Raw genomic sequence first — 25,335 nt, 5'->3', positions numbered from 1 at the left:
TTTGGCACGTGACCAGCAGTGCTCCTTAGATTCACTCATCCAACGACGCAGTGACTTTCCATCATCATCACTTTGCTCATTAGACAAACCCTGCGCAGTCTACAAACCGTATTGGCCTGCCTCCATTTTATCGTCTTCCGTGGGATTTCCCCTGAATCTCCGCACTTGAAACTAGGGCCCGAGCTAGGCAGAATACAATCCTTGTGAAAAGATGGCGACAAAAGCAGCCTTCAAACGGGTGAGTCTGGTAACTTAAATAGTACTCGAGCTGTTACTGACCACTATACAGCTTACTCGTGAATATCAGAACATACAAAAAAACCCACCACCCTATATAATCGCTCATCCATCAGAGTCCAACATTCTTGAGTAAGATGTCGATCATGTTTACCGTTGTTTCTCCCGAGTCGGCATTGATACAGGATATAGATGGCATTACATCCTCACTGGCCCCCCTGGGACACCGTATGAGAATGGACAATACTGGGGTACATTGATGTTCCCTCCAGAGTACCCGTTTGCTCCACCAGCCATCCGCATGCATACCCCAAGCGGCCGATTTCAACCATCTGCTCGACTATGTCTCAGTATCAGTGATTTTCATCCCAAGTCCTTCAACCCAGCTTGGGAGGTTTCGACGATTCTTATCGGACTACTCTCCTTTATGACTAGCGAAGAGATGACTACGGGTAGCGTCAGTGCGTCAGAAGCGGAACGAAGAGTGCTAGCCGCGCGATCGAGATGGTGGAACTCCACCGGTGGAGGTTCTCACGTCATTTCCACTCCGGGAGTGACCCCTACAGCCAAGGGAATCAATAATGTGAAAGCAGGGGATGGCGGGCTGAAATTTCGTGCAGAATGGCCAGAATTAGACCAAGAGAACTGGAAGTGGATGAGGGACAATCGTATTGACACGAACACTGGTCAACTCATACCTGACCCAAATGCTGCTGCTACAAAATGTTCACCAGAGACCAGTGCACTGCGGAGGCGCCCGAATGGAAGTGCCCATGGCCTCGGGGCTGTGGTAGAAGGTGGTCATGTCGCACGAGAAGCGGGCCAAAGCTGGGTTCGACGAAATCGAGTTTGGGTTGGTCTCGCCTTATTGTTTGGATATGCACTTGTCGCGAGACTGCTAAATGATGTTCAAGGTTAAGATTAAGTGTCTTAACTCTTGACCCCTTTCATACCCAGGAAACGTTTGGCACCCAATACACATTGTCTTTTTATTTTCACTTTTTCTCCTTCTCTTCCTCCCTTGTTCTTTCTATTCTTATGTGAGTCGCCATTTCCCTTTATCATTCATAATTACTCTCTCCCTCCCCTTGTCTCTACTTCACTTGGTTTTTTTTTTTTTTTTTTTTTTTTTTTTTCTCTTTTTTTTTTTTTTTTTTTTTTTTTTTTTTTTTTTCTACAGCGGCAGTTTCCTCCTGTATCTTCCTTCGTGTTTTATAAGGTTCGTTGGTTTTATAAAGACTGAAAGGCGTCTAGAACAGGGCGGCGTTCGGTGGTACTTTGAGAAGTTTCAGGTGTCTAGGACGTATTGAAATACCAGTGTGCTCTACAATCACAGATCACGGCACTGTTCAACTGCATCACTGCACAGCATTTGTCCTATAATGTATACACCCTTTCTGCTTTAGTCGTCTACCACGTTATACGTATAAGATATGAAGATACAAAGTATATACACCCCGACTCCCAAAATCATATCTGCAACTGGGCATGTACCCCACCCACCCACCCACACACACAGCGCAGAGCTACCTTTTAACTGAGGTTTTGAAGAATACTCCGATTAATGGCGGCCTTACGTATGAGAATCCTACGATAGTGAAATAGCGGTCCTACATGAATGATTTAGCCCTGAGCAGTACAACAGCTGCTGTTCTTGAAGTTGCGGGCATTATCCCGGGTTCTTAGCAGCCACAGTGAACGAAACTCGCGGTGTTCGGCATCTACACTACTAGTATTGTTTAATGTGTTATTCTCTCTTTCTTCTCTTTTGGGTGCGGGGGAAGGAGGATGAACTAGTTTGGATTGAAACTCTTCCGTAGCACAACTTAGGTGGTCCAAACATTTACTATCAGTACGTACTAGTTAACATTGCCTAATTGTCCACATGCAGTGTATGTGGCCTAGTAATAGTTTGATTCTGTGGAACTTTAAAGGTGTATATTAGTATGATACTGAATGCCGACTAGATTTTCCCTAAGGGTTCGCCAGTTTTAAGGCTAGCGTAAGGAGCTCTCTCCGCGGTTAATGTCAATACAATTATAGTCCAGCTCTAGTTCTGCCTGTACATGCAACCACTTACCCCGGAATGCTCCTATGTTTGCTTGGTAGCTCATTCGTCCGCCTCCCCGTTTTCAGTCTTTCAGTAGTGTTGAGCCATCCGATATATACCGGCTTGAGGAATTTGCTATTATGGACTCCGTCACAAGGTCTATTGCTACGCATTGCTCCTATTCAGGTTCGTCTGGGGTTGTGTTGTCCAATTGTCCTTAATATCATCACCATCATCGTCGTCATATTTGAAATCTTTTGCATCTCATGGCGGTCAAGTCCCCCCTTTTCGCTATATTCTACCCATCCCCAAATGAACTTTCTCCCTCGACTTTGTAGTTTATACCTTATATCTCCCTGAAGATCGTGCGGTACTACTACTTAGTGCCCATGCTTGTCACTCTTCATAGTGTTCTCTTTTACTATTCCTTTCTCTCTCCTTCTTTCTTTTTCCCCCTGTGTATCTGACTCCCGCTAGAATGTGAAACCTGCTATCACTTCCTGATTGGCACCGAGCTGTTTGTATTAATGCAATATCAACCGTCGTAATACCCTCAGTACCCATCATTTCAAGTGTTAATTTAGTCTTTCTAGGGCCGAGGCCAACAATTATTACGCCGCCGGATCAACCTAAATTCACATTTATTGACCATGACGATGATTTGAGTTCCAAACGAATCAAAGATACTAATGCTCGCAGGACTATTCGCTCTCACGTTATGCGCGACGTGCGTAGGCGTGAGCGACTTGCTGGACTGAAGCGTGTTTCTAGGCGCGAAAGACTCGCAGGTAAAGCCGTTGTCAGGTCACATTTCGAAGATCCGCCGTCAGAGCGTGCCTTACCCACGAGGCTTGCTAATCCATCCTCGGAACCAAAATTACTCATGGGAAGAGGGCCTCCTTGTGACCTTGCCAAAAATAAGGGGAAACAACAGCAGCAGCCAGATAGGCGCTGTGCTTCTCATCCAATATCAACAAGCTCTATTACAATTCCGCTTTCTTTTCCTACCTCATGGCTTGTCGACCCATTCAGTACATTGCCAGGTGCCAGTGATGTGCCTATCATTATTACTCGACTAGTCTTTCATTGTGAGTCGACTGCTTTGTCTCTACCTGCTATCTTGTTTCCTGGTGTAGGTGTCCGCTAGCGATTTTCTGGGTTTCACATAGTATATGTCGATTAATAAAGTGCACTGTCTGTACTGAACTACCTCTGACCCACTAAATTGACTAGGGGGTACTGTCTTTGTGCCTATGACTTTCCCGAAGGAACATACTTTCAATGAGCGGGCCAAAACCGATATGGCAGTCCAATCTTCATTTACAGATCAGGGCAGTTTCTTTGGCTTAATGAGTATGTGCGCTGCGCACCGAGCTGTTTTGGCTGGACAACATTCACAGTTCCTAGCTGCTTCGGAAGCCCCCCATCGTCTTTTACACGATACAGATTATTATATTATGAAAGCCAGGTGTATCCGTGAGATGAATATCAAATTGTGCAATCCCATTCTATCGTTAAGCAACGAAGCATTTGGCACAATCATTAATCTTCTTACGGGTGCAGTATGTATTCCTAGTCCCTTTGCTCCGGTTGTGCAGAAAGTTTCCATGTTATTGGCAGTGGGTCGCCCACTGAGATCGAAGATATACAATTCTTGCCAATAACTTCTTCTAACTCTTACCAGCTGATAGTCGGATTGTTTGATGAAGCTCGTGTGCACCTCAGAGGCTTGAAGCGCATGGTGGACTTGCGAGGAGGAATTGCAGACAACAGCATTTATCAGTCTTCAATGCTAGCTGCTATTCTTACGTATGTGCTTCGCCATGCACCTGTTACCGAATTATGTTGACTGGTAACAATAGTACTGATGTGAAGGCTGCGTCGGGACTTATGACCCAACCAGTTTTCCCTTTGGCTCGTGGCTTGCAGACAGTTTCAGCCAGTATTCAAGAACGTATAGCGCCCTCGGATACGTCAAAACTGCAGAGATTGGGTGTTGCATTCTTTTCTAACCCTCACCTCAGCTTTTGTTTGCTAAGTATTCTCCGTGCTATGCGTGATATTATACTTTACGGCCAGGCTTGCAACCAAAACCCCGCTGTACTCTGCGCCGATGACCACGAATTCTTTCGCAGTCTCAATCGTGAAGTTGAGCATCGCCTCCTTACTTATGTCTGTTCTGGATCTACTACACGATGTATGTCATTTTCTGAGACGACATCAAATCTTTGTTCTGTAGAAGCGGTCACGAGGATTGCTTCTATCTGTTACTTAAACCATTTCCTTATCGTATCGCCCCCGTCTTCTGGGCTGGGTCGTGCGCTTACAAGGCATTTGAAGCAAGCTATAACTGATTGTCCCTGGTCACTGTTATCGAAGAGCTATGGTTTGTTCGCATGGGTATTATTCATTGGCGCTCAAAGCTCGGCAGGCCAGGTTGAACGCCCATGGTTCGTTGAGCGTCTATCCCGTGTCGCCCTAGTTTGTGGGTGGCATACCTGGAGGCAGATGTCCGACGTGTTGATCGATTACTTTTATCTTCCTAGTACCAACCAAGAGAGCTGGACATCCATCTGGATCGAGGTCATGGCTTGAGCTATTTTGTGTTCTAGAAACACAGAACCAGGGATTCCAAATTGACCTGTTCTTGGTCTATTCTAGCCGCATAATTAGTGCCATAGTATATACAGCACTCTACCGATGGCGTCGAAGCCACTCCAGACATGCTTGACGAACAACAGCTGCATCTAAATCCTGCCAACTCCATTACATTTGTGCAGCACTGGAGGTACATGCCATCACAACTGCTACAGCTTGCATGCCAGTAATAGAAAAGCTGTTGGTAATTAAGAGTTAAATTCAAGACAAAAATTAGCTAATCAAATTGTTGATCACCACAAACTTCAGGAGTACAAAGTAGTTAGTTATAGAGAGTTAGATGACAAACCGATGACGTTGCTGTCATCGTAAATTATTGTATTAATAGCCGCCAGGTGATACTTTGTGTTCGAATTATGTTCTGTATACGGTGTACAGACTCGACATATATTGATTTTATATGTAAAATTTTCTATGATGACAAGAATAAATAAAGGGCAGGACTTGGACTTTAGCGAAGTGGACCTAATCGCTATACAAGAAGTAATGGAGATTATCTTTACCCCGACAGAGTTCACGGACGGTGACGGACCAACCCCAGTTCTCCGATTTTTTTTGGTGGGGGGGGTTAGTAATAAAAGAAATCTCCGTAAGATTCTCTTCCACCATTGTTGCGATGGTCGCTTTCCCTCTTTAGCTTCCCAACGAGTCGTCGCCTATAACTTTGTATCTCTGTATCTTCCTTTCTGGAATATTCTCCTTCATTTTCCCATATTTATCCTAGCTTTTCTTTCAAAATGGGTTGGTTCTGGGCAGACTCCCCGTCGCAGCCAACAGCTGTGGTTCCGAACCCATTGGCATCCTCGGACACCACCCCCCCTGTTAGTCACCATATTTTCATGTATACTTGTTCAGGCCACTAATACTGCCTCATAGCCAGCATGTCCAATGCACACGGGTAACTCGTCGCCTCCGGTGTCATCCTCAGTTCCTGAACCACCTAGTGCCTGTCCCGTCCGGTCTAAGGACTCTCCCTTCTATGTGCCACCGAAGTCAAAATCTTCAGATACGCCATTGCCTTCTAAACCAGAAAACAAATCAACCTTATCCAAAATGAACCCTTTGAACTATATGTTCTCTTCCATCTCTCAGGAACGAGCACCGAACCAAACCGTCGAGCTGCCGCTGGAGCGTGAGCCTTCCTCTATACCCCGTGGAGATACAGATAGCAATTGGGAGTATCCTTCTCCTCAGCAAATGTACAATGCTATGTTACGCAAAGGTTACACGGATACCCCTCAAGATGCAGTGGAAGCAATGGTTGCAGTGCACAATTTTCTGAATGAAGGCGCTTGGGATGAAATTGTCGGATGGGAACGTATATTCTCGAAAGGTCTAAAAAATGGCTGGGAAAAGTGCCGACGTGGCGAGGAAAACATCGCATTAGATGCCGCCAGAGAAGTGACAGATGCGGGTGCCCCGGAGAATCAGCCACGCCTTCTCAGGTTCCAAGGTCGGCCGCAGGAACTTACTCCAAAGGCGCAGGTACTGCAAACACTAGGTTGGCTGTATCCAGCAAAGTTTGGGTTAGTACCCCAGTTGCCCTCCCCTTGTGCTTGGCATGTCGTCGTACTGTGTTGCTGATATATTCTAGAACACCTCCACCGTTCGATCGACACGACTGGTTTGTGATGCGACAGACGCCGTCTGGTCCGAAAGAAGTTCGTTATGTGATTGATTACTATTCAGGGCCTCCCGAGCCTACAGGAGAGCCTGTCTTCTATCTGGATATCAGGCCTGCCTTGGACACACCTACCGCTGCTGTAGAGCGATTGATGAGATGGGGAGGCGATGTTTGGTGGCGAGCTACTGGTGCTGTAGTTCGAGAAAACGGCAGGAACTAATGGCGCAATTCCACTGCTGATGATATTGTTCTTCGGCGATGATGACTCTCCACTCACCTGTATACTGAACAAGGCGCGGGCGTCTGATGGCCCTCCATAGGGACGCATCATTCTATATGTTTCTTTTCTTACCTTCCCTGCTTCTCTATACACCCTACTTAATTATTTCACCTTCCCTGTCTAAACATGAAATAGATTTCTTTCGGCTATACGGACTGCCAGGCAGATAATGATGGCGATGAAACAATGGCCTCTACAGTTGTTATTCGGGACGAAATACATGCCACCCATGCTCCTTTGCGTCTTTCCAGCATTTTCCCTCGAAGAGGCTATCTATTGATACAGTAATTTGTCTAGGGAAGTCTATATGGTTCTTGTAGGCGTAGTTTTTCCGATACAAGGGCATCGCCCACCAAAACTAAAATGACAGGAAGACTAGTACTGAAGATTTTTCGCTGCTAATGCGGCCTTCCATCTACTTAGAGGCGATATTCTAGATTCACCAGGGACCATCTATTTTGCTTCAGACGACGCAATTCTCATGAGGAGTGTGGGGGGTTGAAGGCAGTCTGCGTATGAACAGATACAGCACTTCCTACGCTACGCCATGCTAAGGGATTTCTACCCTCCAAATCAATCACAGCATTGATGCCTTTTTCGGACGTTCTGCAACGTGCTCGCAGCTCATGGATCTTTGGAGACAGGCTGTAGGTTAAATCATCGAGTATCCTTGTATACATGATCTACTACTAATCCAACTTTGACTGTCGTCATAGTGTATACAGGAGCAGGAGCGAAATTTCACTAATATATTAAGCCTCTTTGTGGAGTTCCCAGCTCTATTCTATGAACGTTCCGAGTGGAGCGAAAGAGTATGCTATGCCAGATTCCTCGGTCTCCTTTCTCTTAGATATTAGGGGATAGCATATCAGACTTGACGCACAGTTCGACGGTCTCAACGCTGGCTTGAAGTAAGCCTCGCGCTTCAAGTCCAACCCAAACGCGGAGCATGGAAGTGTCGCCCGATCGAACCGATTTCAAGAATGTAGTATTAGATCCAAGTTTCCGCAAAATAGGGAGGGCACTAAAGCAAGGAGGAATTAGTTGTCGTTTATACTTAGATGTACGGGGTACCAAACACTCTTAATGTTCTCGAGAAGTCAGTTATCTACTCACCTTTTGAAGAGGTCGAGATTTGGATCAAGACTCCGTCCGATACCTTCTAGAAGAAGGATCGATATAACAACGTTGACAAAGTCTCCTTCAAGCCGGACGTGGTAGCCTCGAACCATGGATAACACCTCGCTTAGCACGTCTCCAATACTAATATTGCCAAGCGCAAAGGTTCGTGACTTGACGCTAAGGACTAGATGCTGCATTTTCAGCGCAAAAACCTCGGGGTCAGTGACCTCCCCTGGCTGACGGCATCGTTCGACCATGAGCTGACCCGCTCGATACCCATCAAATTCTGCGACCGCACGGAAGAGGTCAAGGAAGTTTCGCCGATTAGTATCGTTGAGCTGGGTTACTAAGCCAGTATCAATGAAGATAAGTTGTGGACGATAGCCTTCCGCATTAAGCTGTTCAAGAACCCTCTCCCAGTCTTCTGGACTATGGGCATGAGGTCGTAGTCGTGCAAGTACCGCCTCTGTTACATCAACGTCCGCCGCGGTTGGTGCATCGGACGCCCTGGTATGTTTGCGGAGTGAAAGATCCAACTCACTCGGTTGGTAAAACCGAACCATGATATTACCAGGGTGCAAATCCGCGTGAACAAAATTGTCAATTAATAACATGTGGAGGAATGCGTCTAGGCCTTCATGAGCAATTTCTTGCTGAAAGATACCCCCTCCGACGTCAAGGAAGGTTGATAGAGGAATTCCCTGCGCAAATTCCTCCACCAGCACCTCGCGGGTTGTGTAACCCAGGTAGGGGTATGGAAACCAAGCGGTGGTGCGCAATTTGAACTTTTCACGAAACATGACCAGGTTACTCGCCTCGATGCGCAGGTCCAATTGCAGCCTCATCATCTCTCCAAATTGATGAACCTCGTCTGGTAAAGATAACCAGTGCATAGTGGGGATCGCATTGATTAGTGAAGCAAAGAAAGACATTATCTTCAAGTCTCTTCGAATCACACGCTCGACTTTAGGGTGAAGCACCTTGACGGCTACATATGAAGAAGGAACTCGCTGGGGCGTACTCTTCATCAATACATCGACATTCTTTCGGACTTTATCTCGTAAACCCCGTATTTCTAAGGCTTCCTGGTCCTGGGATGCCGCAAGGTTTGGTTTCAATCTTGCTTTGTAAACTTGTGCAATGGCTCCCACCCCTAAAGGCTCCTCATAGAACTCCTCGAAAATATCTTCAAATGGTAGCCCGTTGAAGGCCTTGCAAATAGTTTTCTTAGTTTCTTGTAACGAGTGCGATGGGGCATTTGAATGGAGAGACGACATGATGTTACACAATTCAGGAGGGAAGATATCTGTGCGTGAAGCCGCCCATTGTCCGAGCTGTTAGAAGAAAACCAGAACAGATATCAGTATGCACGCTGCAGATTATCTGGACTTCTAGTAGCTGAACAGGGATGGTGTCCTACCTTAATGAAGGCCGGTCCCGCACGCTCCATTGACCTTACGAGGAAGTTATACCACCATAGTGTCCCGCTCCGTACATCTTTGCGCGTCTTGAGGCGCTTGCCGAACCATACAACTGGGACTGTAAGGATGACAGGCAAGAAAACAACCACAAGATGTGCAAACCTGAGGCCCGTAGCAACCGGATCATATATGTAGTAGTACCAGAAGACGAAAATGGACTGTTGAAGCCTCGATAAGCCCCGTGCATCCTGGGTGACGCTCTTTTGGATCTCTTGGCGTGAAGCTTCTAGCATCTGCATTTCACCCGTCTTTTCATTTCCTTCGCCTTCCTCCGCCAACTTCAAAAATGCACCGGGGGTTAATGAAGAGAGTAACAACGTCCGTGGCATATGCTTCCGGCTTTGGGATCTCCGCCCAAGCCTTTGACGACATGACGGCGGCCGGCTGAAACGCCATCGAACTGGCAAAGTAAAGCGGGACAGTAGCTGCGGTATTCCACCACGGCTCGAACAGAAACGGCCAAAGAGGACGGCCGTCCTCATGTTCTCATGCGAAGTTCAGATTATCAATTGTTGGCGGTTTCATTTGATAGCCAGGGAGATGGCGACCGCAAAGGTTGGACTTGGCCAACCGCGAGGACACCATCGGACATCCGGAGCCGTTTCACGTGTCGGCGACGTCATACATAACCTGCGAATCAAATATCTGTAGGGAGTAGTAGATGAATTAAATTCATTTTTGATTCCCCACTCCAACTTATTTCCAATATCGGGACAGAGATGAAAACTAAACACAACCAATCTTGAAAACTTCCCCTTGCGGGAATGCATGCAGCATTATGCCTTTTCCCCTCCGCATTCCGGACAAAAATATGACCAGCCACCCATAGTTATCTAATTCCGGATTCATGTTGGAGTTGTTGTCACCACTTCCTATGATTCCCTACATCCCTACAATGTCCGAAAACGGGAGCGTGATGGTGACCTTTAAAAGGTTTCTTATAAATTCACTAGTGACAGTAGATACCGGAAGTATGGAGGCCTGTCAGTTGCTCGCTCTGGGATAGATGTGAGTACGCAACCCTGTCATGGGTCGCCTTGACTCTATCTGCGATGCAAAACTGCATGGCAGGATCAATCATTCACGCCATTTTTGTTTACCTGCATTGACCTGGTGCGCTGTTAGTTGTATGTGCATGTTTATGATTTTTACCAGCGTATACTTCTCAAGGTATTCGCTTTTCGAGTTGGGTCTGCTGCCTCTTTTTATTCAAAGAGTGAGCCCGGCACCATTCCACGCTTACTCCAGAAATCTTGGACTGTTCGAGAAACCAAAAGATATCAGAATCGTTGCACTAGTACCATTTCGTAACCATGAGCGAACGGGGATCCTGGATTGCTACCTTCAAGTGAGTTCCGCCGGCGTTGCATCTCATTGTGGCCATGTCTGACTTGACTTACAAAGAGGAACCTCATCGATAACCATGGATTCCTCGATCAAGTAATATTTATCCCGCAGACGAATAACACGGAAAGTCTAGAATGGCTCGCGTCTACTGTGAAACGCACCCCTCTCTACCAAGTCTTGGGCTTCGGTGATTATATCCAGTGGGGTGGCATGGATGGGAATGTGATTTTCATCAAAATAGATGGCGATATCATCTTCTTGGAGGATCATACGGTCTCTACAATCGTCAAAACCAAGCTTGACCACCCTGATTCCCTAATAGTCTCAGCAAATGTTATTAACCAAGCAGCTCTTCAAGCCCTCCATAGCCATCCTGGTGTTGCCCTTCCCTATCTTCCCGAGCTTTCTTCCTCCGACCAGTCTCGGGCTCCTATCACCCAGGATTGGCGGGCCACAGATCTTCCAACCTGGAAAGGCCCTGCCGATTTCAAAATACTAAAGGGATATCTCCCTCCCTCTGAGAGCTATCGCTGGCTTCCGTTGGCGGATGAGGATGGGGATCGAACACCAATTGGCATGTCCATATATGGTGACAACGGGCCTGAACTGGATGACTGGACGGTCCATGCACAGCAGCACTATTCGTTCCTGCAACATCTCGAAGACGGCAATCTATATCGGTATAAATTTCCCGTGTGGGTCGATCCCACCGACAGTGTTAGCCCCAACTTTCTTTGTCTACGAGCAGGCGACCCAAGCATTGTGAAGTCTATCATTCAACAGGACTCAGATAAGCTATCCTTAGAGGTCGCACAGAAACTTTTGGGCAGGGACCCAGGCGCTATAATCGACGGGAAAGGGCTAGCTGCGCATTACTCCATTGAGGCAAGTTTGGGGGGGCTGGAATCTACTGATCTCCTCCATCGGTATCGAGCGTACGCTGAGGAAATGGTTTGCTTAGATACTTTCTGACCCTACTTAATCCCATCTGCACTCAATGATAATAGAGAAATGAACATCTCTGGGGATAATTCGACGATCCATAATTATATAATACTTGACTCTATCCGGTTGTTGAGCCTTTTTCCACACCTGTAAGCTTAGACCAATCTAGATATAATGTGTTCTGTATAATCCTGAGGCTGTGCTGGAGTATAAATTCAACGTTCTCTGGTGCTTTCCAGGTGCCGCAAGACCTGGCTGTTCATCAGGCCTTGTAGCGTACTTTTGGCCGATTCTGAAAGTTGAATAGGCTGCAAAGTGTTTTTAGTATTACCTCGAAGCGCCATTCTGAGAGTACCGCATAACTTACATCTTGTTTCAATATTTCCTGGATGAGCACGATTATGTTGTCACGATCTTTGATTAACTGCAACTTGTCCGCTTCGTCCATTGAGCCAAGGGATTCTGCGGTCAAGTTTTGCTCAAGAGTTGGGAACAGACCCATCTTCTCTATGCAGTCCACAGCAGCAGCAGAACCCGACTGGCTAGATGCCATCAACGCGAGGGCAAACCAGCCTTCGCTCCGAACAACGGGCCACTGTGATTGAGATATCATAGCACCTATTGGGAAGGCAATGCCTTCGTGAATGCTAAAGAGATGCTTGAGGGTGGCATCTGCTTTTTCATTCTGTTCACGTGATTTCTGGATGAGAGTACGACAGATGGATGCTATGATGCGTCCAATCTCAGTCCGAATAGGAGTGGAGTCCGTTTTGTTGAACAGTGAAAGCAACTGTGAGAGATAGGTACTGTGGTGTTCATCCTCGGGGGAAATATCTAGCAATTGTGATACATTTTCAAAGGAAGCAATGATCACCTGCCGTACGATGCTGGTGGCTGCGAATTGAACTTGTGGTAGCGTCTCGTATTCCCAGAGATGAGAGACCGCAGGGATGATACCAGCTTGTCCCAGATGCAATCTATTATCTCCAGCGATTGCCAAATTCTTTAAGAATCCTAGTGCAGCATGAAGTACGGGTCCTCTGGCGTCACTCTTAACGATTGATATCAAATCCCGGTGGATGCTCAGGTCTCGGACCATCGCTTGACATATTTCATCTGAACGCGCCAAGTTTCCTAACATGACACAGGAGCAGATCTGTAGTTGATCCTCCGTTCTCTGTAGCCAGCTTCTCAGTATCCCTGAAAGATCAGAGCCAAGGGGGTAGTATTCAGCGAATAATGATGCCCCAGATATCTCTGCTAGCGTTTGGTTGATCCTTAACTGAACCTGTGCCAGTACTTGAATATCATCAGTGGAGGGCCGTTCTGCGTCGAAACTTAAGGATTTGCTGAGCATCGACAATACGTCAGCTACCATGTATCTTGTTATGCAAAGATTCTGAAACCGTTTATTATCGAGATACGCCATCGAGCAAGTCACAATGCAAGAGAACCGAGCAGCGGTATGGGCAATGCCCTTATGAACGGCAAGATCAATAAGAAGCGAGATGGTTTCATCAGGTGACAACTCTATCCCTTGTTCTGCATGGGCCTGTTAGAAGCAAGTAAAGGGAAGGGGGAAGGGCTATATCAAACCTTGCTCAGTAGTTAGTTCTATGAGCTCATAGACAAAATCGAGTAAAGTTTCGTGTTCCTTGAATGAATCCTCCCTTAGTAATTTCAGAAATATGTAAACTATTTTACTTGCAGCCAGTTGAGACTGGGCAGGCTCTATGAATGGTTAGTAACCAAGTACAGCTTGATTCAATATACCTCACCAAAATCAATGCAAATATTGTAGATAACAGGTATTACTATCTGTATGAGTTCTGGATTCAGAAGATGTTGGATGATAGCAGAAATGTAGTTTCCTTTCACAACGATTGTTCTATTTTCGTCTAAAAAAAATGTGAGCGCTGTGATAGAACCTGGATCTATAACACTGAACGAATTGAACTTACCAGTGTCGGCACAAGAATTCCCAATCAATCGCAAAGCATGGAGGAGTAGACCAGTGTCAACATCCTCCTTGGAAGCAATAAGTTGGAGAAAAAAGGTTAAAACACCACTCTGTCCGTACGGAAGTCGCCACAATGCTGTGAACGTATTAACAATGAGACTAATCAGCATTGATATTGTATTTGCACTTACGGTTCCTACTTCCGTTTGCCAAAGCCTCTGCAGCTTGCACCATGAAGCTTGACCTGCATGTCCAGAGCCTACACAGAGTATCTTGTAGGCCCTCAAAAAGAGCATCGACTTGCTTGAAGGAAAGATTATCTTCTTCAGCCTGAGCTGTTAAACTGGGTTGGTATCTAGTCTCCGCCATCCTGAGAGTCTTTTCAAGGGTATCAAACAAGGCTCGTTGTTCTTCAAGAGGCAAAGGCTCGGATACCGCAGGAGCTAATCCTGGGGGCATTGGGGCCAAACTAGATATGATCTGGCTCAGAGATGGATATTCCATGCATTCGTTTCCTTGTATTTTTGTGATAGGTAGGCTACTTTGCTTCATGGAATTCCGCATGGCATTCACTTCGTTTGCTGGGGCCATCTCTTGCACTTCAACCTTGGGGACAGGAGACATATAAAAGATCAAGTGACGAATCACAGTTGTTCTAGCGTGACTAGAACGAGTACTCTGTTGGGGATACCTATTGGTGTATGCTTCCAGAATAAACCCCCGAGGAGGGGAAGGAAAAGAATATATGGGCCGGGTACGGTATGATGGATAAATAGTGAGGAACAGCAACTAGCGTATTAGGTTTGTTTTCTTGACCTGAATATCGGACGATCTCGTGTTTGTGAGATGTTCTTGGACTCCCAGAGTAAACAGGACGTGCGGTCGAAAAAATACAATGTTTTTTTAAAGAGCCCTGTTTCAAGTGGTGAACAATAACTCAAGTTTAGCATCATTTGGCCTAAGGCGGACTTGGACAACAAGTGTACTAAAAGCTGTGAAATTTTACTACCCATACTCTCTGCCACGTATTATATTATTTGTATGTACAGTACAATCAAGGCTGTATCGAATAATGCGCTCCATTGCCCCGGGACACAATAATGTGCGTGGTGATATAGTTAAAATCCACATATTCTCCTTCTAATTTTCCTTTCACTTATCTGAACTTTGTTACGCGACCCATGCTCACGACTTTCACTTACTATAATATGCCGACGGTGGATGTTGGTATCAGAAACAGGGAATCCACTCTCGATCAATTACTAGTACACTAGTAAGGTGAACTCGGCTGCCAAGGGCGCATAGGGAACCACTAGCACGAATGTCTGTCGTAAACGTAATACTACCTAGCAACATACCTGTCATTCCTTATTCTCCAGGTACCTTGCTCTTTGACGCACCCTGATATATTAGATAGCTTTGTCTATCATCACTGTATCAGTGCCATTGTAATTGCGACATTTCTTCTTTAGATATTCAGTTACAGCCCTTTTTCGCGATGACACGCGCTCAACAGACCCTCTCCGTTCTCCTACTTGTCTCTTCGGTATGCCAGAAACCGCACCCTTCTACTCATGCTATTACTAACGTGACTTTTCTTTTCCTTCCCTATACAGCTCTATCTTGTCCTCTACTTGGATCTTGTCCCCCTCAATGAAACCGTTCAAAAAGAGATCATTCCTGTCGTGCGTCTGCTCTGTTCGAAACATCACTGGCTGATATTTCTGCACGCCACTAACACCAGCACAATCTCCCCAGCTTCCCTTCTACGCCTTAATATCGTTCGGATGTTACCTACTTGGTCGCCTAGGTGTAGCAATCTTAACATTCAATGACGTACCCGAGGCGCATGAGGAGCTGCAAAAGGAGATCGAGCAGGCTAAGGCGGAGTTGCGCAGACAGAACGTTGATGTCGACTAAAGCGCCTTGATCGATCGGTTCGGTTGTGAGAGACTAGCTTCCTCCTACTCCATGTATCATTAGGGCGGTCTTTATTCGGGACTCGGATGCTTGTCGCTTGTGCAGCAGCCGGGAGGGCATTTAATACAAATATAGGCGAGATATTATTGTGGCGGCTTTACCACGAAACCCAGAGCGAGCCAAATATGACTCTGCACATGCTATTATTGTTACGTTATTGAATACAGGACAAATGTCATGAAGGCTGAAGGTTTGGGCAGTAGATCTATAGGCAAGGAAAGGTGAAATACTGGGAGATAGCAGAAGTTACAAATTGGGAAACAGCTCTTTCAAACCCCATTACCCATCAAAGACAGCGTCCCTTTTTTGCCTTTTAAATACGCTGTACCTTTTAAACGCATCGTATTGTTTTAAACTTTCCTTTCTTTTTTATTTCTATCAATTGTCGTCAAGGCACCGTTTATATCGTGACATGTCCAGTCATCTTCTGGTCATGATAATAAGGACTATATGCAAGCAAATGAAGCCAAGAATGCATAGGCACAGAGAAAATGTTCAAAGGGAATTAAACGAAGGCCTTAAAAGAGAGGGTTCTTCTCGGCAAACGCATCGTGTTCATCAATGTCCCTATTAGAAATCTGTCAGTTATCGCGAGCCTAGTACTGGTATAGCAGATCACATACTTTGCTTCCCATGGGTAGCAAATCCAGACATCGTCAGTGGTGACGGCAGCATGATAGCGACCAGAATCCATCATATCCGCAGGAAGTACTCCCTTCTTGGACTTGTTCTTGTTCTATTGCAGGGTTAGTATCGAGGCCAACCGAAAAGTAGAATGACTATAAACAAGCCCAAGGATGACATACATGAAGCACAAAGACAAAAAAATTCGTCTTTTCACCCTCCCGTCCAAGCTGCTTCTGTGCCTGTTCAACATCCTTCTGAAGCTCGCGAACCGCATATTCCAAAGTGGTCCGGGTGTCGTCAACCTCATCCACAATGAGTATGTTCTTGCCAATAAGATTTGCCATCTCCAAGGAACTGAGATCCAGCCATTGTGTCCGAGTCACCTTGGTCCCAGGAACTTCCTCGGCGTCACCACGACCCAGATCCTCGTAGAGCGACAGGCCGATGGCTTGAATGGGGATGTTGGGTTCACCAGAGCGCTTGAGAAAAGACCTGTTGAATGTCAGGTCAGGCAGCCGCCTCTAGAAGGCAGTACATTTAACTGGCATACCGTAGAATACGCGCAGGGACATATCCGCCGCCGCCGATAGCAATCATAAGATTTGGATGAAAGGTGGTCAGAATTTTATCAGCTGAAGACTGGCACAGCTTGTGCACCTGGTAGAATAACGTATTAGCGGGTCAGGTTATGAAGGAGCGACGGGGTATCGCCATAGCGAAAATGGCCGCTCGCCTTCCAGCGGCCATCGACACCAGAAAGATATTCAACACACTCATAGTCTGTACCATGTGTAGGCATAGCACGAAGATAGAGTTATTGTAGGACATTGAGGCAGACACACAACCGACTAGTCAATCTGGAAGGAAAAGACCATACCTGGTTATAGGTGACATAAACTTTTTGCGACATTTTGGCAGTGATGGCTTGTACCAATTGTATAGGCGAGTGCAGTATATCAATCAGAGATATTTGACAGACAATCGAACGGACCGGGAATTTATCGTGGATGTTAAAGAAATGTAGTGCTTTAAAAGATTTCTGGCACACGAGGGGTAAACGGAGGGGGAAAAAAAAAAATTTAATCTGCGTCACAGTTTAACGCTCTTCCGCATCCACACCCGGCGATAGGAGTATGGAACCTTGAAAAGGGTCCATCGTCACGTTCATCGATGTATCAGCCTTACCATATAAGGCTAGCTATACTGGATAATAGCCTATTAGAAAATGACCATCTCGGCTAGTTTATTCCTCTTATGGACTAGCGCGTTTAAATCTCAATACATACCTACAGTAGTCCCACGGTAGTACTAGTACATCCTGGTGATCATAGGGGGTACAGGTACGCCCTATGTTCTTTGTACGGCATGTACCATGATGTATTACACGTACAAGGTTAGATATGCTTAAAGTATGAAAAGCTTGTTCTTTTACATTGGCATGAAGGAACAATTCGCCCTGAGGTGATCTTGTACCTGATTCATAAACCGATGCCATGCTCATCTTCGTGGGTAAAAGCACACAACCTCAAGCAGGGCTATGATCGCCTGGAGATTCTGGCTTGATCTCATTGATCTCAAATCCACCCTCATTTTTGTCCTCTCCTTTCTGTGGCCAGAGAATTTGGCGTAACAAAATGGCACGGATCATCATATAACAAACGAATATGTACATTAGTATGAGGGGCACGACCATAACACATCCTATAATCAGAATTGGCTTGCAGGAGAATGCGTGGCCGATGGCGAATGTCGCTGTGATCAGCGCCGTATTCGGAAAAACAAATGAGAACCATCCCATCGTAAAGATCATCCGACCAGGCCCTATAGCTGACCAATGAGCAAAGCTCGCGATGAAAAAGAAAAATATAGCCAAGCTATGTATGGATCAGTCAACAGTTACATGACAATAACCAGGTTGGTGGAAAGGCCTTACCCCCATAGCCACAAGGCAGCAAAGTTGACAACTACCCTTATAACCTCTGCGGCCAAAGGCCCATTGCCCATGAAATCGTCAGGAAAACACCTTTTAGCATTAGTAGCCATATTCACGAGGCCAGCAACTGTGAAAGCGCTAGGGCCGATAGAAACAAACATGCCGGGTCGAACGTTCTCCCTTGGGAGTTTTTGCGACATCAGTCTATATATGAAGGCGGAATATACCATCAGGGACACTAGAAAACCAACCCCTTGAATAGTTACGCCACCAATTATAATCGGTAATGAGCGGGATGGTTCAAGCTTTGAACTCAATATACCAGCATGGGGTCCGATTATCAGCAAAGGGTATGCGGGAAATATCCAAATCGGAGTCATTTGGGCGATGGTGAAAGTCTGCGTTGACCACCTAACTTGCCATCAGGATCTAGAGCATAATATTGTTTGGCCAAAGTAAACGACCTACAGCAGGAGATATATGCCAGCCGAAAATATGATGGCCAGACAGGCATCAATCCAGAACAATATCCCGACAACGTGTGCAAGCCAAGGCCCCGTATTGTCTGGCCCATATTGCGAGATATTTATCAGAATTGTTCCGAACGAAACCACCGAGGCTGGGACAAAAAGGGACTCTGTTGGATGCAAGAATGATGCTTTGAATGTATAAGGATAATGGTAAAACCGCATGACCAACAGGATCCAGATGATGATATATAATATGATATTGGCTAGGAAGAAAATGACACCGATTATCTGTAGACCTCGGAATCTATAGGGTACTAATCTGTGGTAAGCAAGTTTGCAGTCCTAGACCCAAGGCATGACCGAACTTACTCTCATACAGAACATTGGCAATCCCGCCAGTTGCCATTGTCAATGTGAAAAATGCCCAGGTAAAGTGACGTATCCTTTTTTTCCAACTGAGATTTACGGCTGAATAGTCGGGCTCGTTGTAAGGATGCACGCCATTTACATCCGCGAGACCATCTCCTTCAGGCTTGCGACACGAGTTACTATGCAAAGCTTCCAGCGCTGAGGAATGAGCCTGGCGTGCCCAGGCCCCAGCAGACGGATATAATGAGTTATCATTTCGTTGCACTGTAACATAATCCTCGGCATCCTCAATCGTGGGGGTACGGTAGCCATCGTCGCCGGGCTTCGACATGTGTCTATGATGTAGAAGTTCGATATCCATCGTCATCACCAAGCCCCACTACGCCTAAGCGACTATTTGTAGCAAAAGGGTTCAATGCTCTTTCTCCTTTCCTTCTCACATTACCAGTACTCAGTTTAGGTAGCGAGTCTCGTCGCAATTCCCTCTAAGGTGAGGTTACCGCAATCTACCCTGTGACGTTGCCCCGGGAGGTGGGGGGTGAAAAAGCACTTGGGAACACGGGACAAAATATCTCAAGCGAAGATATGGAGAGTCTCGCGCAGGTACAATGAGACATACAAGGCAAATGAACGATAAAATATAGGGTCCCGTTCAACAACGGCAAGTTTTGTACAGTTAGTTCGACGGCAATAACTGCTCGCTCATGCCTTCCGGGATGTGTGGGAAAAAAATGACTGAAAGTGTAACGAATAAATTCTGATGACTTGGGCTTTATATACACTCCCGTCGATCGCAACAAGGAATAGGTTAGCTGAAATCAGGTAATACACAGTAGAGAGAAGTTGAGAATTGCAGATCCATTCGGCTTCTCGGATATTGCCACCATTTCCTTGGTGGGGAAGGAGTTGTTCATGGCCAATCACCAGGCAACTTAAGGATGAAGTTGCAGTCTGGCGCTAAAATACATCTGGGTACCTAAGTACTACTGCGTAGTACTCCAGAGTAGTTGTTAGGACCACTACGTACTGGTGCGCCCGCAGCCCAGCGCTCTCTTCTAACTTGAAAATATAGAATACTCACTTTCAACTTGTGTTTTAAATGCGTTTGTGTCTAACCTTGTGGTAAATGCCGGAGAGTTCAATGTACGCAAACTCCATAAAAAATACAAATGGGAGATGATTCAATGAATAGGATGTGTAGGGTAGGCCTATAAGTGTAAATTATAATACTGGAAGCTATTCTGTATATAGTTAGTTAACCTAGCTTCAAGTTGCACTTCCATGTTGAGGTATCTTTCAAAGCAAACATAGAGTACAGAGTATATTTCTAGTTACAATGTACGGAGCACGGAGTGCTACTACTAGTATTCAACTCCTCACTTATATTACACATACTCCGTATCTGATTGAGGAATAATATCTAATGCTGCCTCCATCTTTCTTGATATATTATTAATTTATCTTTATCTTTTATTTATATCTTCGCTCTTTACTTTTTACTTTTTTACTTATTTTCATTATTTATTTATCTTGAACAGGTCCCATCCAGAGTGATCCTTATGTTGACACAAGAATCTGGCAAGTAAAGGGAAAGTTAAAAAAAAGGGGGGGGGGGGAAAAAAAAAAAAAAAAAAAAAACCAACCTTGAAGCCTGAAGGTTAGACCCATCTTGTACCTTTCTGTACTCCGTACTGGTCAATGTGATACTGTAGTAGTAGTGTACTGTATATACTCTGTAGTAGGATGAATATTAGCAAGAAGCTGGAGAGGCCATGAAGGTACTTCAGAAGAACATACATAGAGTTCCTAAACGATGAGGAATGATCAGAATACTACTTATGAAAGTGGACGATCTCCGGTGTACTGAGAAACCCCGTTAGTTGCAACGATAGTAGCCAGGAATTTGCCTTGCAACTACTAGTAACGGGGTATTGCAGTTAACGAGGGGAGCTTCTATTGGTCTATTTCCTCACCGCCTTCGCGTAGTGTATAGGGGTTACTGTTTTAGGAAAGGTTACTTCTTATAGTCACGTGTTTTAGTCTAAATACAGAAAAATAATGTTGAAATAAAGTTTCAATACCCCGTTACTCGCAAATTTATATAGACAGTTGAAAGTGTACTTGCAAGTTCCAGGTTATCGAGGTTCCTGCAAATTTGTATGAGCAATCGAATGTGGCCGCCGTACCGCTTGCAACTAACGGGGTTTCTCAGTACCTGAACCCATCGCTAACTATACTACCTAGTATTAGACAGGTTTTCACAGGCGGCGACTTCTCGGGTTGGATTGCCGAGGGCCGATGTAGCCAATGAAACGAAGCCATTCGCATAGATCACTATGCAAGGAAGACCAGATTTTCTTCATGTAAACTACCCTTACTAATTTACCCATACTGCCTCCACAGGCCTCAATTGACTGCTTTCAAATGATGGCAAACACAGGAGACAAGCGGAGGTCAGTGCTGATCACAGGGTAAGTCACAACAAGTGGTCCTGCACCAAATGCCGTGGTGTAAACTCCGCATATGTTATTGGCAGTATCGATACACTTGACTTTCTTATGCTGATTATATAGTTGCTCTCCCGGTGGGATAGGAAATGCGCTTGCGCGTGAATTTCATCAGCAAGGACTACGTGTGTTTGCGACAGCGCGAGACACGGAGACACTGCAGAGTCTGGCAGCCCTAGGGATTGAAACACTGAGTCTTATCGTAGATGACGAAAGGAGTGTCCAGTCATGCTATGCAGAGGTTCGAGAAAGGCTTGGAGAGAAAGGACTGGATTATCTAGTCAATAATGCGTGAGTTTACGCCAAATGCAGCGAGAACAAGGGGCTGATCCGAATCTCTAGGGGCCGAAGTATGTCTGTTTGAGATCACTGCTGCGAAACACTACCTACGCGCCGTCCAGAAAGAAAGAAATGGCTCATACTTCATAGATTATACCGTTCCTGCTATGGAGGTAGACCTCGCGGAGGCTCGTGCAACCTTCGAAACGAATTTATTTTCGGTCATTAACATGTGCCAAACATTCCTCCCTCTACTCAAAAAGACCCAGGGCACCATCGTACAGATTGGCTCTATCGCAGGGGTAAGTTAATGCAACACATACTTTTGATAGGAGATAAATCTAATCCTATCTAGGTCATCCCCTATGTGTTTGGATCAGTGTACAATGCCTCGAAGGCCGCGTTGCATTCGTTCAGTGATACTCTTAGGGTAGAACTAGCTCCCTTCGGGTGAGTAACCAGCTCATCTCCCTAGGCCTTTTAGCTGGAATTAACCTAAGTAGCGTAAACGTGACGACCGTTGTCACTGGAGGTGTGCAATCTCGCATTGCTCGTGTCAAACGTACCCTAGCACCGAATTCACTTTATGCTCCTATTGAAGATGAGTATAATCGTCGCGTGATACACAGCCAAGACGGTGCAATGCCACACACTGCATATGCAAAGAGTGTTGTTGCACAGATCTTGTATGGATCAGCACCGTGGCGCTGGCTGTGGCCATGGGCTCATGGCCGTAAGAGCTGGATATGGGAAGGCAACAAGAGCTGGGTGGTTTGGTTCTTGTCTGGAGGCTGGGCGTGGACTGGCATCTTTCACTATGCCATGACGAGAATGTTCAAGCTTTATAAGCTGAGGAAGATGGGCGGGAAATAGGGAGGAGACCGAATCCATGCCTTCCTTTTCACTGTATTCAATAGGATATTCACGTCGGAGACTACGTTTTATAGACAATAGAGCATAACAGTATCATGTGGAGCTACCCTGTGCCCATCTTGATAATACTCATACAGTAACTTCATGTTACCAAATAATGTGGCTAATTAGTACTTGTTTTTAGTTGTTCCTGACGGCCGTTTAAACTATTTGCCGGTTAATATCAAATGCTGACATGCTGTAGAAGATATGAATATAATGATTAAAAAAACATACTCATCATCAGTACGCGGATATACATTGGGCAATTTTTTATGTGTTACTCATCCTTGAATAGAATTTGGCAGTACATCCCCATCTGCCAGTCTACTCCGTATGCCACACCCGAGTTCAACGGAATACCACTAGTGGTGTCGAGCATCGTTCCGTGATATTCGCGTCCCGATCCGATTAGTCATCCCGAAACGCACGCTGGTTGGCTTATCAGGTGACCCCGAACCTGCCGTACTCAAGGCAAAAGACAGTATCATCCCGAGGAGTGCGGCCGTAAAAAAGAAAGCTGTTCCCCCATCAGCCCCTAACACCACCTGGCAACACGCCACTATTGAGGACTTAAATAATCATTTTCCCTGTTCTTACCCTTCAACGAGCTTCTCTTGAACCCTCTCCCCTCCTTTAAATTCACTTCACCATGTTCAAGCTTGCTCGCAGCAGACCAATCGCGGCAGCTTTCAGAGCTGCGACGGTGAGATTCCTTAGTTTCGCCCAAACTTCCGAGTCTCACAATGACACAGTAACTGACATTGTGATTGCCCACAGGAGTCTTCTGTTCAATCTCGCATTTGCCAGCAACAGAGAAACCTGTCGATCCATGAATATCTGTCCGCGAAGCTCCTCAAGTCGGTACGAACAATCGGATGCCTTGGATTTTCCCCCCCTTCGTCTTACAAACTAACCAATCGAATACATAGTATGGTATAGGAATGCCCAAGGGTGAGGTCGCTCACTCTGCAGAGGAAGCCGAGGCTGTTGCTAAGTCCCTTGGTATGGTTTATTCCCTCGGCACTTATAGATCGCATTTTGCTAAGACGCAGGGTGTCAGGCAATGATGATATGGTTATCAAGGCTCAGGTTCTTGCCGGTGGCCGTGGTAAAGGTAGCTTCGATAATGGCCTCAAGGGCGGTGTGCGCGTTATCTACTCGTGAGTTTGGCTCAGTTCTTAGGTGTGCCGGTTTGGTTCGTTGTATCTGACAAAGAATATCTCCTCAGGCCTACTGAAGCCAAGATGTTCGCTGGTCAAATGATCGGACACAAACTCATTACTAAGCAGACTGGTGCTGCCGGTCGTCTTTGTAACGCTGTGTATATCTGCGAGCGCAAGTTCGCTCGCCGTGAATTCTACCTGGCCGTTCTCATGGATCGCCAGTCGCAAAGCCCTGTCATTGTCGCCTCCTCACAAGGCGGTATGGACATTGAGGCCGTTGCCAAGGAAACCCCCGAAGCTATCATCACCACCCCCATTGACATTAATGTCGGTGTTACTGATGAGATTGCTGGCAAGATTGCTACTGAGCTCGGCTTCTCTGAGCAGTGCATTCCGGAGGCTAAGGACACCATTCAGAAGCTTTACAAGGTCTTTATGGAGAAGGATGCTACCCAGATCGAGATCAACCCTCTGTCAGAGACCTCTGACCACCAGGTTATGGCTATGGATGCCAAGTTGGGCTTTGATGACAACGCAGACTTCAGACAAAAGGAAGTGTTCTCGTGGAGAGACACCACCCAAGAAGATGCTGATGAGGTTAAGGCTGCTGAGTATGCTATTTGCTATAACCTACAAATGAGCTTTAGTGTGTGCTAACAGTGCGATAGGCACGGATTGAACTTCATCAAACTCGATGGTGATATCGGCTGCTTGGGTGAGAACCGCTTTGAGTTATTCGTCTCTTCTATGCTAACCACATACTTAGTTAACGGTGCTGGCCTCGCCATGGCTACCATGGATATCATCAAGCTCAACGGTGGTAACCCCGCCAACTTCCTTGATGTTGGTGGTGGTGCTACCCCTGCTGCCATCAAGTCTGCTTTCGAGCTTATTACCAGCGATCCCAAGGTGTCGGCCATCTTTGTCAACATCTTTGGCGGTATTGTTCGCTGTGACGCCATCGCCCAGGGCTTGATCAATGTTGTGAACGAGATGGGACTGCGCACTCCTATCGTTGCGCGTTTGCAGGGTACCAACATGGAGCAGGCTCACAAACTGGTATGAAACTATGCAATCCAGAGCCTAATTCCTTACCCGTCTTTGTTTCTTCTTTCTGTGATAGCTTAAATACGTGCTAATACTTCTCATAGCTGAACGAGTCGGGTTTGAAGATCTTTTCCATCGAGGACCTTCAGAACGCCGCTGAGAAGTCTGTTCAATTCTCGAAAGTTGTGAAGATGGCCCGCGAAATCGATGTGGGCGTCGAGTTTACTCTCGGTATCTAAGCTCTGCGTTGTATTAGAACTTTACAATCTTCTTCGCATGTGGGTGTTCCGTTATTTCTTTTTGAGTTTACAGTTTATTACTTTGTATGGGAATGGGGACAT

The 25,335-nt window shown here is 45.9% G+C and overlaps 12 protein-coding genes across 12 annotated transcripts; 8 read left to right on the top strand and 4 right to left on the bottom strand.

Moving 5' to 3' along the window:
* Positions 1-16: 16 nt before the first annotated feature.
* Positions 17-1,327, top strand: BDV37DRAFT_249927 (ubiquitin-conjugating enzyme E2). The gene is made up of 3 exons (XM_032082139.1): positions 17-238; positions 290-369; positions 430-1,327. The coding sequence occupies exons 1-3, from the start codon at positions 212-214 to the stop codon at positions 1,154-1,156; spliced, it is 834 nt and encodes a 277-aa protein (XP_031940913.1). The 5' UTR covers positions 17-211; the 3' UTR covers positions 1,157-1,327.
* Positions 1,328-2,318: 991 nt separating this feature from the next.
* BDV37DRAFT_249925 (uncharacterized protein) lies at positions 2,319-2,979 on the top strand. The gene is made up of 2 exons (XM_032082138.1): positions 2,319-2,473; positions 2,765-2,979. The coding sequence occupies exons 1-2, from the start codon at positions 2,324-2,326 to the stop codon at positions 2,789-2,791; spliced, it is 177 nt and encodes a 58-aa protein (XP_031940912.1). The 5' UTR covers positions 2,319-2,323; the 3' UTR covers positions 2,792-2,979.
* Positions 2,980-3,028: 49 nt separating this feature from the next.
* BDV37DRAFT_249924 (uncharacterized protein) lies at positions 3,029-3,485 on the top strand. The gene has a single exon (XM_032082137.1). It carries the CDS (start codon positions 3,171-3,173, stop codon positions 3,432-3,434), a length of 264 nt encoding a protein of 87 aa, XP_031940911.1. The 5' UTR covers positions 3,029-3,170; the 3' UTR covers positions 3,435-3,485.
* A 2,036-nt stretch (positions 3,486-5,521) lies between these two features.
* BDV37DRAFT_249922 (holocytochrome c synthase CYC3) lies at positions 5,522-7,257 on the top strand. Its single transcript, XM_032082136.1, has 3 exons — positions 5,522-5,766; positions 5,822-6,471; positions 6,540-7,257. The coding sequence occupies exons 1-3, from the start codon at positions 5,683-5,685 to the stop codon at positions 6,787-6,789; spliced, it is 984 nt and encodes a 327-aa protein (XP_031940910.1). The 5' UTR covers positions 5,522-5,682; the 3' UTR covers positions 6,790-7,257.
* A 239-nt stretch (positions 7,258-7,496) lies between these two features.
* Positions 7,497-10,142, bottom strand: BDV37DRAFT_249919 (ABC1 kinase family protein). Its single transcript, XM_032082135.1, has 3 exons — positions 9,392-10,142; positions 7,966-9,305; positions 7,497-7,873 (listed from the first exon to the last, which is right to left on the bottom strand). The coding sequence occupies exons 1-3, from the start codon at positions 9,932-9,934 to the stop codon at positions 7,696-7,698; spliced, it is 2,061 nt and encodes a 686-aa protein (XP_031940909.1). The 5' UTR covers positions 9,935-10,142; the 3' UTR covers positions 7,497-7,695.
* Positions 10,143-10,147: 5 nt separating this feature from the next.
* On the top strand, positions 10,148-12,054 carry BDV37DRAFT_133745 (uncharacterized protein). Its single transcript, XM_032078744.1, has 2 exons — positions 10,148-10,800; positions 10,857-12,054. Exons 1-2 carry the CDS (start codon positions 10,480-10,482, stop codon positions 11,769-11,771), a joined length of 1,236 nt encoding a protein of 411 aa, XP_031940908.1. The 5' UTR covers positions 10,148-10,479; the 3' UTR covers positions 11,772-12,054.
* Positions 11,866-14,414, bottom strand: BDV37DRAFT_133748 (putative GTP binding protein). The gene is made up of 6 exons (XM_032078745.1): positions 13,896-14,414; positions 13,706-13,840; positions 13,523-13,642; positions 13,341-13,475; positions 12,112-13,286; positions 11,866-12,052 (listed from the first exon to the last, which is right to left on the bottom strand). The coding sequence occupies exons 1-6, from the start codon at positions 14,326-14,328 to the stop codon at positions 11,960-11,962; spliced, it is 2,091 nt and encodes a 696-aa protein (XP_031940907.1). The 5' UTR covers positions 14,329-14,414; the 3' UTR covers positions 11,866-11,959.
* A 788-nt stretch (positions 14,415-15,202) lies between these two features.
* BDV37DRAFT_283640 (dolichol-phosphate mannosyltransferase subunit 3) lies at positions 15,203-15,624 on the top strand (the record flags this gene model as incomplete). Its single annotated transcript, XM_032087338.1, has 3 exons — positions 15,203-15,250; positions 15,321-15,389; positions 15,463-15,624. 3 exons carry the CDS (start codon positions 15,203-15,205, stop codon positions 15,622-15,624), a joined length of 279 nt encoding a protein of 92 aa, XP_031940906.1.
* Positions 15,625-16,060: 436 nt separating this feature from the next.
* On the bottom strand, positions 16,061-17,400 carry BDV37DRAFT_133738 (xanthine phosphoribosyltransferase). Its single transcript, XM_032078743.1, has 5 exons — positions 17,189-17,400; positions 16,862-16,968; positions 16,491-16,803; positions 16,308-16,420; positions 16,061-16,251 (listed from the first exon to the last, which is right to left on the bottom strand). The coding sequence occupies exons 1-5, from the start codon at positions 17,219-17,221 to the stop codon at positions 16,203-16,205; spliced, it is 615 nt and encodes a 204-aa protein (XP_031940905.1). The 5' UTR covers positions 17,222-17,400; the 3' UTR covers positions 16,061-16,202.
* Positions 17,401-17,797: 397 nt separating this feature from the next.
* On the bottom strand, positions 17,798-19,906 carry BDV37DRAFT_249910 (putative C4-dicarboxylate transporter/malic acid transport protein). Its single transcript, XM_032082134.1, has 4 exons — positions 19,084-19,906; positions 18,713-19,028; positions 18,245-18,655; positions 17,798-18,185 (listed from the first exon to the last, which is right to left on the bottom strand). Exons 1-4 carry the CDS (start codon positions 19,448-19,450, stop codon positions 17,837-17,839), a joined length of 1,443 nt encoding a protein of 480 aa, XP_031940904.1. The 5' UTR covers positions 19,451-19,906; the 3' UTR covers positions 17,798-17,836.
* A 1,604-nt stretch (positions 19,907-21,510) lies between these two features.
* On the top strand, positions 21,511-22,742 carry BDV37DRAFT_283637 (SDR family oxidoreductase; the record flags this gene model as incomplete). The annotated part of the gene is made up of 6 exons (XM_032087336.1): positions 21,511-21,554; positions 21,657-21,881; positions 21,933-21,940; positions 22,020-22,171; positions 22,225-22,319; positions 22,373-22,742. 6 exons carry the CDS (start codon positions 21,511-21,513, stop codon positions 22,740-22,742), a joined length of 894 nt encoding a protein of 297 aa, XP_031940903.1.
* A 691-nt stretch (positions 22,743-23,433) lies between these two features.
* Positions 23,434-25,233, top strand: BDV37DRAFT_272012 (succinate--CoA ligase (GDP-forming) subunit beta; the record flags this gene model as incomplete). Its single annotated transcript, XM_032084805.1, has 7 exons — positions 23,434-23,487; positions 23,562-23,645; positions 23,714-23,786; positions 23,845-23,944; positions 24,013-24,558; positions 24,616-25,006; positions 25,099-25,233. 7 exons carry the CDS (start codon positions 23,434-23,436, stop codon positions 25,231-25,233), a joined length of 1,383 nt encoding a protein of 460 aa, XP_031940902.1.
* Between the last annotated feature and the right edge of the window lie 102 nt (positions 25,234-25,335).

This window comes from Aspergillus pseudonomiae (assembly GCF_009193645.1).
Source record: "Aspergillus pseudonomiae strain CBS 119388 unplaced genomic scaffold BDV37scaffold_38, whole genome shotgun sequence".
NCBI lineage: Eukaryota > Fungi > Ascomycota > Eurotiomycetes > Eurotiales > Aspergillaceae > Aspergillus > Aspergillus pseudonomiae.
Note: the sequence above shows the minus strand (reverse complement) of the source record. Positions and strands in the feature narration are given on the sequence as shown.